General features: G+C 36.7%; 1 protein-coding gene across 2 annotated transcripts in view; it reads left to right on the top strand.

The window, feature by feature from the left end:
• The window catches only part of TBC1D5 (TBC1 domain family member 5), a gene marked incomplete at both ends in the record, with an annotated part of 237,356 nt that overhangs the window by 120,954 nt on the left and 103,120 nt on the right, over positions 1–13,282 (top strand). For both annotated transcript variants that reach the window (XM_084248105.1, XM_084248106.1), the window contains one exon: positions 8,185–8,327. In XM_084248105.1, the coding sequence (XP_084104231.1) occupies positions 8,185–8,327 (143 nt within the window). The remainder of the gene's footprint in view (positions 1–8,184; positions 8,328–13,282) is intronic.

The following is a 13,282-nucleotide window of genomic DNA, read 5'->3' on the forward strand; positions in this document are numbered from 1 at the left end:
TTAAAAAACATTGACTTGTAAATGTTAACATTTAAAATATGTTACAATTTTAGAGCCTTGTTTTGGCATTTCTTCATATGATAATATGCTGGGAGCTTTTAAAAATCCAAGTGTCCCAGCTTCTCTCAACCTTTGGGAGGCCACCTCCTTCGCTCGTTCTTATTGGGTTAAGTTTTTAGTGGCGTTTTCTGGGGAGGGGGTGTCAGTATAGAAGCAGTAGAGATAGAATGTGAAGAAAGGTGCGGCTAGTGAGCTTTGTGTCCCCGCCATTAGATGCGTCCTGGCCACTAGTCTAGTCCAGTGTCTGTATATTGAGTAAGTGGATTTGAGGATTGACACCCAGGACTAGGCTGAGGAGAGGAGATGTGGAAGGAATCCACAGCTTCCTATGAAGTGATTCTCATCAGTGCTCTGCAGATCAGTAGCATCAGCAACTTAAGGGAAACTAATTCAAAATGCAAATTATCAGCCGCTACATAAATCTCAGAATCAGAATCAAAAAATTTTGAGGATGGTTTCTAGCAATCTGTGTTGTAACAAGCCCTCCAAACGAGTCTGTGCATACTAAAGTTTGCGACCACTACTTCAACTAGAAGAGGCATCCAATAGTTATTTTTCTCCTCCTGGAGTAACATTTTACATATATACATGGTGGGTTTTAGGCCTCCTGACACCATGTGCTAAAATGGGCAGTAAGTAGGGATTTGCCTTCTCCAACTTCAGTATGCCTGCAGGACACCTGGAGGTCCTGCTAAAGTGAGGGTTCTGATCCAGTAAGATACTGTGAGGGCCTGAGAGTCTGCATTTCTAATTAGTTCCCAGCTGTGGGGACTGGTCCTAGGATGGCACTTTGTCACAAGGTCCTAGTAGCCGATAGCCCCAGCTGCAGAACCACTCAAGGTATGGGTAGCAAGGGCTAGAGTTCGGGAAACAAAAGGGTGAGGTCTAAGAGGGTGTAGGAGGACTTGATCAATTCCAACATGGGTTTAATCACTTATTATTTAGTATGCAATCCAGGGATCCCTCCAGAAGTAAGGAAGCCATAAAAAGAAAATGTCTGTTGAGCAGCCAGGAAGCCTGAGAGAGATCAGAGGCTTAGCCTCAAGGTCAAGAAAAGATCATTGGTCAAGAAGAACTTATCTGAAGGGGAAGATTCTTTTTAATTTAATAAATATTTGTTCATCCTCTACTCTGGGTAACACTCGGTATCCTTGAGAAGCCGTGATCTGCCGGAGGGAGAGAAAGCAAACCAAACTATCAGTCCCTAACCCTTTATCTCTGGAAAATGCAAATAAGAGGCAGTGACACTAACAGATGGACCCTCCAGACATCAGCCCTCAGTGAAGCACTGTCCTAGGCTCTGAGCAGCCAGGCAAGGTCTGATAGGGAAGAAGATGGAGCCAGTGTAAACTAACCCCAGAGCCAGTGAACTAACTTCTAACTTAAAGCAGTAGGTAAATGAGAAAAGGTCAAAAGGAGTCAGATAATCTTGGTAGTTTGTAGAAATGAATTCATGTGGGCACTTTTGATGATGGAGGACCAGCCTCTGTGTTTGTGGACTTACCTCCATGCTGGATCACATGAATCCTGACATTTGTCAGCTTTGTGCTATATCTCATGCTAGTTCTTGCCAGATGTATATAAATGTATTGGATTTATGCAGATGAAGTTGCAACGTCTTATTCGTTGAGGTTAAGATCCAATTGGCATTTGACATACTCTATAAAACAATTTCAAAGAATAATGTCATGCTAGTTTTGTTTTTCAAATGATTTTCAGGTTAGGGAGGATAGAAGCAATTATTTTTAGCAATTTTCAGTATGCTTTTTTAGAAAACTGATTGATCATCATTCCCTTTCCTGAAGGTACAACGACAGAATGAATCCTATTTACAGACTCTAGAAGTAAAAGTTGTCTATAATATGCATAGAGACCTGTATTCACAGAGCCTAAAATTAATTTGCTGAACATGACCACCAATGACACATCAATTCTTCATGTCATTATTAGACCATAGTGGCTTCCAAGAAATTTCCTCAAGATGTCCAGTAGCTCACTTGTAATGGTGCCTGAGTAAGTGATAGGGTATAATGATTACTTCTCTTTACCCCCATAGTCCTCTTAGGTCAGGACTGAGATTCCATGGACATGCTTGGAATTTCGTACAATAGGAACTCAAAGAGAACATACCTGCCTCATGTGACTAAATCTCTGTTGGAGAATGGCCGTCTTTCAGTAGCTTCCTTTGAATTTGCTAATAAACAACACATTCTAAAATCACTTGGTTCTTAAAGTACCATCCTTCTATTCTAAACAGCAAGTGTACCTCTAAAAGAGGAGTGGAAAGTGGGCCTCTCTGGTGGCACAGGGGTTAACACGCAACCTATGAAGCAATCTGCAGCCACTGCAGTGCGAGTTCGATTCCCATCCAGCCAGTGCGAAACCCACAAGGCGGGACAGACCTCTCCTGTCTCGCCTGCTGCTCCCCTCAGCAGTGTATTTCGGTCCATCTGCCTGTTCTGTTCCCGGCTCTGTCTCTGGTGAATCCTCTCACCCACCACCCCCCGCCCCCGCCTCTGCATCTCTGGCCTGTAACCCAGTTCTTGTATAAAAATAAATAAATCTTTAAAAAAAAAAAAGAGGAGTGGAAATATTCAAGGACTGCACAGCCTCAAAACTTAATGATGGCCGTCTCATCTGCCCGACATTTTCATGAGTATCTCATACCCTTGGAAGAACATAGATACACAAGTCTCTGCTTTCCATTCAGACTATTTTTGCAAAGGGCGTGTTACAGTGGTTCTGACAAAACAGCTTCAAACACTTGCCAAAGAGAATAAATTACAGTAGGAATGGGTGATAATTATTAGGAACTTATTTTTGGAATAAGAAACCTTCCTTAATAAAGGGCTATGTACTGCCCTCTGAAAGGAAGAGAGAATTTTTCCCCCAAAGTGAAAAATACACTTTTACAGCTTATGTACATATCCTGTGAGGGTTAAATTAGGTCTACCGTGTATTTCCCGAAAGCCAAATTCATGCTGGGTTCAACCCATGGATTACAAGGAGCACTTAGCAAAGATAACTTATTTGAGGTTTTAGTTCTTTTTTTTTTTTTTTTTTTTTTTTTTTGTGGGACCCTCGCCGGCGGCGGGGAACGAACCAACGCTACAGAGGCTGCGGGCAGCCTCACAGCCCAGTGCTCAACTGCTGTGCCACCAGGGGAGGCCGTAGTTCTTTCTATTTTTGAAGCAAAATTGATGGACTTGAAGTCTTCAAATCTTTCTGTTAGATAAGCAGACCCCAAATACTTTTGAGAGAACCTAATTTGAAATAATTGACTATATAAAAATAATTAGTAAACAGACTAAGTATCTTCCAATGCTGTATTCTGTAAACACCTTAAAGAATAAGAAATGTGAAATTGGGGGGAAATGATTTATTTTGACTTCCATCTTTTGTGGTTGTGCTCTCCGAAGAAGTTAGAATTAAAGATGAGAATGCCTCGTGACCCTAATTACAATAACTGCAGTATTTTATTCTAATTTTAAGACCATTTTCACAGAGTTGATGTAAAGGAAAACTCGGGCTACACCAATATAAAAAGAACTGAGTACAAAAGAACCAATATAAGAAGAGCCTAAATTCAGTCAATGGCATGCCAACCATGAGAGAATTCTGGGTTTGCCTTTGTTTTTCTCTGACAGGAGAATATAGAATTTGGATTCTGTGTTTACTCCCTACTAGGAATGGGCTATGTAAATATTAATTGTTAGTTGTAAAAAGTGCAATTGAAGAGAAAGCAAACGACAAAATTAATATCATTAAGCAAAAATCTAACGTTGCTTTTTTGTGCTCCACTATGCTTACCCATTGCTATCATTTCATGATCACAGATCACTTAAGAGAATCTTAAAATGTTGGCTAAATTAAACTGAATATACCTTTTCTACTTTGCTCACTAAGGGGTTGTTAAAGGGGGAAAAAATGGGAAATGAAGTTCTAATGTATAAATATCTTTCACCAGATATCACTCACCAGACTTCTGGGATTAAGGCTATGTTTATTTAAACCTCAGTCAAATTGGTCCTTTTCATAAACTGATAGTTAAAAAAATGGATTTCTCTTAGTGTTTCCATGGGTCATTCACCAAACATTAGCACCATCAGGAGTTACTGATCCCTTGGGAACAGCAGGTTAATTACACAGAAATTTAAAACTGAGAATAGTGGTATAAGTACAAATGTAGAACCTGTTGTCTTTCAGTGGTTTATTAAATTTAATACATCAGATGGTCTTTTTTGCTTATGTAGATTTTAATTACTAAGTAGGTCTGGTAAAATATGAATTATTGTATTATCACAAGTGATAAAATATATAGTTATGAGCATTGCAGTCTGCAGGTGTAACATACATAAAGCAAGATTAATAATATCATTTAAGCAATTAAACTGAAGCTCTCTTTAAGGGGGAAAGAAAAGTGTATTGCTACCCTTAAGTATAACTTAAACTCACAAAATATTTTTAACTATAATAAAATGATGTCAGTTTTAGGAGTGACTTATTGTAAGACCTCATTTCTTAGAGTAAGTTTTCCTTTCTAAGAATATAAAAGCTTACTGAAATAATTTCTATTACTAGCTCATCCCATAAAGAACTGAATTTTTCCTTGCCTTTTAGACTCAATGAAAATAGACCAAAATAGAACAGGAAATTTCGTGGGTGGTGAATATATGCATGAACTAAATTCGATTGGGATTAAAATGATTAAATTGTTGATAAGGTCACTGATGGTCCCAAAGCGTTCCACTAGTCATATGGTACCTCTAAACTACTTTGAAAATTTGACCTTGTTTTCTCATAATTGCAAAAAATATATGGTAAACTGCATTTTGCTTTAATTTAGTATTCTTGCATGTACCACTTAAGTCTTCTTTAAAAGAAACATGCTAGGCATCTAATAATAAATTTTTTTTCCTTATGTGTTTCTGGGGTTTGTTCCACTTCCTGAATTATTTTTGTGCTGCCTCTAACAAGACCAATGCCTGTACTTGCAATTTAGCTCTACCTTTGCTTCCTTAGCATGACAGGTGGCTTTACAGTGAGATTAACACGATCTTGGTAAACACATAGAGACCTAGCAAAGGCATAGAGCTCGTTACAAAGAACATTTTGGTGTTCTCTCTCTCTGTCCCTCCTCTCTCTCTCTTTCTCTCTCTCTCTGTCTCTCTTTCTTTCTCTCTCTCTCTCTCTCTCTCTCTCTCTCTCTCTCACACACACACACACACACACAATGTGGTCCTTACCCTGCAAATGTTTAGCAATATACTCAGCAAGGTGAAACTTCAAAAATAAAGCAATGCAAGACATTTATTAAGCGACACATAATAGATTATATGTTAAATATAAAAGTGCTGAAGACTTACATTCTGTGTAGTTTGGAAGATAATGTTTTATACAATGTAGGTAACTAGATATTTGCATTTCAGTCTCCTAATGGTGCTGCAGTGGAGTTTGCTGTGTGTTATATATCTGCAGGACCAATTTTTGAAGCTAAATTAACACAATCAGCCTAATCAAAAGGTTGCAAGAGTAGTTTGAGCAATAATGGGGCACTGTGTTATAGAAATAATAGAATATAAATTATTTCTTAATAATAGTCTAATTTCTTTCTTTTTTCTTTTTTCGGTCATGTAGCACTATCTGTGATGAAACCAAAGGTATAATTGTCCAAAAGAAAATAATAATTTGAGCTGTAAAGATTAGAGGTCATGTTGTAATCTCATCTGTGCTATGGATTAACCTTCATCAGTTTTGTCCTTTTTTTGTTAATGCTACAGCAAGATAAATGTCAGCTTTTCAAAAGTCATTTTGCTTTGATTAGAAGACAAGGAAAATATACAGAAAATGTTCCCCCTACATCTTGTTCTGAAGCAACACCCTTCAGAATACAATAGCAGTAGTTACAAGGTGGCCTTTTTTAAATAAGAAAAGCATTAAGGTGACCCTCAAGAGTAAAAGGGTCAAGTTCATATCTCTTTTACAGATTTGATGCATGAATTTTACACTGGCATCCAAACTTAAACTAGGAGGAATCAGTTAAATATCAATTTTCCATTTTGAAACTGCCAAAATTTGCCTATCCATTAATTAGCTAAGCTAATTCTTTTTTAAATTTTAGTTATTTATTCTTCAGTTTTTAAAGGCATACTTGACAAATAAAACTATAAGATATTTGAAGTGTACATTGTGATGATTTCATGTATGTATACATTGTAGAAGGGTTCTCCCCATCTAGTTAATTAACAGTTTGGTCAACTCACATATTTATATTTTTCTAATGAGAATCTTTAAATTCTGCTCTTTTATAAATTTCAATTATACAATATAGTGTTAGCTGCTATAGTCACATTGTTGTACTGTACATCCTCATCCATTTTTTTTAACTGACAGATTTTCATCCAGTTCCACATTCTAAATGTTTGAGACTTTTAAGAATGCAGGTATTTCTGATATATATCCATATGTATACAGAGAGAAATAGGTAGATCTGATAGCTAGCCACATTTTTTTTAATTCTTTAAACAGGTACCCAAAATTGTCTACTAGGGGTACTGTTTGATTTGCCCACTCTCCAGTTCCCCTGGTACACTTTGCAAAACCAGTTCTTTGTAATTAAAAAGAGCAACCTATTTAATTTAGATATATTTTTGTACTTCTTATGACAGTAAATATTAGTCCTTGCAATTTGTAAGAATTAGAAATATACAGGGAAGTAATGGCTTTGTTCTAAACCATATAAATATAGGCATATTAACAAAAAAAATTGTTTCAGTCATCCCTCATATTAACAGTGGAGTAAAAATCAAAAGATACAAGTTGTAAATAACACTAACATTTTTAAATGCTACTTTTTTTCCTGAAAATTTAATAATATCACAGATGTATTTGAAAATGAAATGTAATTATTCTGTTGATCATTATGATAACATGCCTAAAAATACTTAAGTATTTGATGATATGGTTCCTAATAAACTGTGACATATATGTGGTTAGGCACTATTTTGCCATAGCTTTGATTCCTCCTGATACACACTGAAAGTATTTGAATTTGTTTTTTTGGTTTTACTTTAACCCCACAGATGATTCTATTTAGTGTCTAATTTTACAAAGAAGTGTAATACCTTTTAAATTTTAAAGAATTTCATCTGTAGTGTACTATATAGTAGTGCTAGAAATTTGGAATTTTCAATTCTTTACACTCTGCCAGAATGACATGGAACTATAAATGCAGTTCCTAGAGAAGGCTTGTATATGGAAATGTAGCCGTTACATAAAGTTAAAAATAAATGGACAGCAACATAATAAAGTAAATTATTTTAATTTTCATATAAGAATTAGATGAAAATAACAATACTTAATGAAAGTCTGAAGTATTACTATTTATGATATATAGATATATAAAGACCTTTTTTCATGTTCTTATTCAAAGAATTCTTGTGTCTCCTCTGTGGCATAGATGTATCCATTTTCCTGGCAAAACTGTTTTTTGAAAAATGCCCTTAAAAGGATAACCTCACTAATAAAAGTATACATCAATTCTAAAGTTAAAAATTGAGTGGCACTGTATATTTCATTTGAAATAACTGTTCTTGATTTTTAAAATGTTTATCCCCAATTCTAATTTTAAATTAAATATTTTAAATAGGAATGAAATATAAAAATGCAGTTTTCTGTTCAGCTGTAATAATTTGTCGTGTAACCATTTACCAAAGTCCAGTTAACAACAACAAAAAATCAGGGAGTGATTATGGAATTTTGGAAAAGCATGTTTTCCTCCATAAAATACATTATCTTACCTATGAGGCAACTATCAAACCACTATACATTCTTTTTTTTTTTTGTCTCTTTAAGATGTGTGATTTCTATTAAATATGAAAGATTTCCATCCTTTTCAAGTATTCTACTTGTGTTTTATGCATGTAAAAATGTTTAATAATTCTAACCTAATTATAAAATTTATTTGAAAGTTTAAAACTTGGATTTTGTTGTGTATTTTCAATATATTTGCTCAGTGTGATCAGTTTTAAAATTTCCGGCTTTTTCCACGTTACAGGAGAAAATGATTCCTCTTTATATAACTCTCAAAAGTACCATTTTCTGCATTTTTTTTTTTCCCTCCAGACGGTGGGTCCGGCTGCTGTTTGGCCGAGAGTTCCCCCTGCAGGATCTCCTGGTGGTCTGGGATGCCTTGTTTGCAGATGGCCTCAGCCTGAGTTTAGTGGATTATATTTTCATAGCCATGTTACTCTATATCCGAGATGCTTGTAAGTATTAATGACCCTGCCTACATTCAAGGAGGTGGTTCTAATTTTTTTAATGTGTTTTATCTTCAAATATACTTTTTTTTAAATTCTGATTTACACATACTACACTTTTATAGTAAGCAATATATTGAAGTTTTAAAGGAATACCCTTAGCATCTCTTTTGTCAGTGAACCATGTACATTTTGGGAGATGTGGGTGATTTTATTCTGAGTGAATTGGAATATTCTTCAGAACCATTTTTCTAAAGACTTTACTCCTGCTTTAATCTCCTCATTACGCTCACTTGTGAAACACACATATAAAAAGCCAGTATTTCAGATATGTTTAGAGCTCCACCTTCTGACAGGTAGGGAGTATTCAAGGATATTTATTATGAGATTGAAACTACTTTTATAGAATCATAACTTGCCAATAAAAATTGAATATTATGTTTAAAGATATTTTAATTTCTCAAATATAGGAAAATTTTTTCTCAGTATAGTGCCAAGTGGTAGACATATCCCCATCAGATCTACCTTAAGGTGCTAGAAAGCCAGTGTTTATCTCTTTTGAATAATCCTCAGTTTAAAGAAAATATCAGAGCATGTTTTAAATTTCAACATAACTCAAGTTGTTTTCCTTTTCAGAAAAATAATCACAGTTCACAAAACAAGATTTGTAAGCCAGAATATAATTAGGAAAGATTGCACAAAGTAATGACTAAATAGGAAATAAAAAGCTGTCATAAGAATAGGACTTTGTCAGAAGAACATAAACTATTTGGAATCATTCATAATCTTGACTGTTAAATTGTTATGTAGTTCTCTTTATTTGTTCATTGAATACCAGTTGTGCCAGATGCTCTTGTTATGCCTCTAGTAACACTAATAATATTCTTTAAAATTTTAGACTAGACTTTCTTAATTCCCCCCAAATTACTTGAATGAATGTGACAAGAGCACCACATTTTATAAAAAAAAATTGTTTTTTTTTTTTTCTGTGCCTTTAAGGTCAAATAGTTTGGATTTTGACAGACAGTGAAAAGTTCTTTCTTCTGAGTCAGAGCTAATCATATATGAACATGGAAATCGTGGGAAACATCTGGAAAGTGGGAAAGGCTGTTTGGGTAGATTTGATGGATAATACATGTTAGGATATTCAGTACTAATCTCCCATTGTAAAGTTGTGTGTGTATTTTTTTAATGTAAGTAATAAAAGACAAAAAGAACCTCTTTTATTAAAATGAAGATTATGGATAATATTTTTATGAAATTTCCCAAATTATTGAAATGTATTCTGATTTTTCTGTAGTCTTAAACAATTGTTTGTTCTTAACTTTGGTGCATCACAGCTCTGTTTTAATTTAATCATCCTGTCTCCTATGCTAAAATCTACTTTTTAAAGCCCTTACACATTTTAATCCCTCCACTTATGACTTTATAAAACATATGGGCACATGTGGGAAAATGTAGGGGAAGTGAAGTTGTTTACTCATTTCTCTATTTAGCCCAACTTAATATTCTTGGTTAAATCTATCACAGTGGATGAGATCTTTAAAAAAATAATAGGGTGACTATTAGATATATAAGGGATACTGCGCCTCTCTTCAAGAAGCTTACCAACTGTAAAGAAAGATTGACACAATTTCAAGCTAACACATTAGTTGCTAATATTAAGATAGTACAAAAGATTAAAGGAGAGGTACTGAGCTCCCCTCTGAATCAGCTGTGAGTGACTAGAAAAAATGGTGGCTGTGCCAGTAATTGAGTAAGGGGATCTGCATTCTAGGCAGAAGTAACAGAGTAATAGCATGAACAAAGACTTGGAAGTGAGAAGCTTTAATGAGTGTGAGTGTGTGAGTGTGTGTGTGTTTCTGTTCCTACCAACTGTTTTTTTATTATTATTAGAGTTCAAAGGGTAGAGGAAGCTCTCAAGTTATCAGGTTATAAGACAGAAAAAGTAAGCAGGAATGAAATGGTGATGAATGTCATTGACCTGTAATCCATCAAGAGTTATTGAAAGAAAGATTCAAAGAAGTATGGTCAGTTTTAGATCACTCTGGCAGCAGTAGGGAAGGTAGACTTAAAGGAGACAAAACTAGAGCTAGGAAATCAGATAAAAGATTATGACCACAGTCCAGGAGGGGAAATGATGGATTAGGTGAATCTTCAAAGCGAAAGTCAGCATGTCTTAGTTGTTAAATATGATGGGTGGGACAGAACTGGAAGTCTAAAATCATCCCCACCTTGGATGGTTGAGTAACTGGGTAATATATACACTTAGGGAATAAACAAGAGTTAACAAATTTTAGGAATGTAAATGATTGACTTTGCCCATGCTAAATTTGAGATACCTGTAAGAAATGATAACCTGAAAATTTAGAAAAATAAAGCTCAATGTCAGTGTCAAGGCAATAGGTTGAAAATTGTTAAAAGGTGTGTGTTGAAGCAGTAACAACAATGTGATCTCTTCAGAATAGGGTGACCATATAGCCAACTTGTTCAGGACACCTTGGTTTACACCTGCTCTTCAGAGTAGTAATTATTAATACTACCCTCTTTCATTCTCAAAGGCATCCCATTCCTATAACAATAATATGAACAGCCTACCTCAGGTGAGTGCATATAGAAAGAGCGTGGGCAAAGACAGAACTCTGTGTGTAACGTCAATGTTTAGGAGCACCGGAGGACACCCAAAGGTGGACTTGTGCTGTAACTTCATAAAAATTGTTATCTGAGCCCAGGGAGGAAAAAGATGGTCAGCAGTGAAGAAGTACAGTAAGATGGGCTGGGAAAGCTCGCTCAGGCTGGACACTGTGGAGGGACAGTCATCAGACACCTTTGCCAGATGGATTTAAGGGAGTGGTGGAGCAGAAGCTGCGTTATGGCAGGTTGAAGAGTGAGGAAACAGTTAAGTTCCATAACAGTCATCTTTTCTACAGGTGGTGGTGGTGGTTTTATGTTTGCATTACATTGTTAACTGAAAAGTTGACTAAATAAGAAAGAATGTGCAGACAGAATGTGTAGAGTAACCTTTAAAGTAAGTCAGCAGAAAAGGGAAGGCAGTGGATGTAGCTAGAGGTCAGTGCCCTGCACAGAGGTTGCATGGCTCCGTAGCATAAGACCAGGGCACGATGGGGCCAGGAAGAAGGATGAAGAGGTTGTTCACTTCTCAGACCAATCTAAGTTTCCCCTCCAAGGATCAGCACTTGGTTTTCCCCACTGGCCTATGGATGAGGTCTATGAAGAGATAGGTTATCTTGTTTGTTTTAAAGCTTATACTTGTTTGTTGCAGGTTCTTCAAACCCAATCCCACCCACCCACTTAGGAGTGAGAGAATTTTGTCTGTCTTGGTTCCCCTACTGCATTCCAGCATGTGCAACAGGACCTGTGCTGTTTCCTGAAAAACATGGGTAGAGTGAAATAATTGAAGAGATGGAGGCTCTGAGGCAATAAAACAAGTCAGGAGTCCCTTGGAAGACTGGAACAGGAGTGAGAAACTTGTGTTTCTCCTGGAAAGAGGCAGGAGGCACTAGGCAGATTCAGAGATGGACCATTTTTGTCAGAGAAGAAGGAAAGTGGAGGAGCTCTGTGTCTGCTAAGGCAGAAAGCAAAGTCGTGTGCTGTGAATGAGGCAGGGCAGCGTTGGGGATTTGACGGGAATATCAGGGAGACATGGGAAAAATGACTGACTAAAGACTAGACAAGCCAGGTGTAGATGTGGAAAGTTCTACAAACAATGGGTAGCAGCACCAGACCTCTAATTTACAATGTATAGACCTTTTATTCGTCCTGTAAATTGTATTAATCTCTAATACCCTGTAATCAAATTCATTTAACCAGAAGTCTCTCTAATGTCTACTGTCTCTTTGAATTTACTTTCTCTCTGGAAACTTTAAATGGAAATGTTTCCTTCTTGGCACTTCTGTCCACTTCCAGCCTTGTTTGTATTTTTTGTTTTTGTTTTTTTTCAGTAGCACAACTATGTTACATTATTTTCCTTTCCTCATTCCTTGACCTGCTCTGACATGGTTGTTGTGTCTTCTTCATGACTGTTATAGATCATGACTAAGTTGGCCTAAGACCTTGATTGCAGCTCCTTTCAAAGCCACGCTGCACTGACTGTGCACCAAGTCTGGTGTGTGGTGGACAGTTTCCCTCCATGTAACCTATCAGGGAAGACTTTTGTATTAGTCAGTATTCTCCAAAGAAATAGAAGCAAAGGATATATGTAGAAATGAGGATCTTTATTATAAGAATTGACTCACATGGTTACGGAGGCCAAGAAGACCCACAATCTGCTCTCTGCTGAGTCCAGAACCAGGGAAGCCAATGGGATAATTCAACCCAAGTCTGAACACCTAAGAACTAGGGGAGCCAATGGTGTGAGTCCCAGAGTCCAAAGACCTAAGAACCAGGAGCTCCATTGTCCAAGAACAGAAGAAAATAAATACCTCAGCTTAAAGCAGAGAGAGAATTTACCCTTCGTTTATCTTTGACCCCTACAAGTCGATGGCACCCGCCCACAGTGGAGAGGGCATCTCTTCACTTAGTCTACCAAGTCAAACACGAATCTCTTTCAAAAACATCCTCACAAATACACCAGAAATAATGTTTCACCAGCTATTGGGGCATGTGTTAGGCCAGTCAAGTTGAAACATAAAATTAACCATCATGCTTTTGTAATTGCCTGTGGTCAGGCCCCTGAAATCATCCCCACTTGCCAGGGTGGCTCTGCCATTCTGCATCCCCACCAACAGTGAGTGAAAGTTCTTGTTGCTCTACATTTTCACCAGCATTTGGTGAATGGAGAATGGAAATAGTCTTGCAGGTGGACAGGGGTGGTTCTTCCTGATGATTAGAGAAATGGAGATGATGATCTCTGACCCAGTGACTGATTAATTCCCCAAGTTTTCTCTCCTGAGTTGTCTCCCTACCTAAATTTCTTCTTCCCTTTCAGTTCACCTGCCCAGCGG

The sequence above is a fragment of the Talpa europaea genome (genome assembly GCF_964194135.1).
Source record: "Talpa europaea genome assembly, chromosome: 11".
Taxonomy (NCBI): Eukaryota; Metazoa; Chordata; class Mammalia; order Eulipotyphla; family Talpidae; genus Talpa; species Talpa europaea.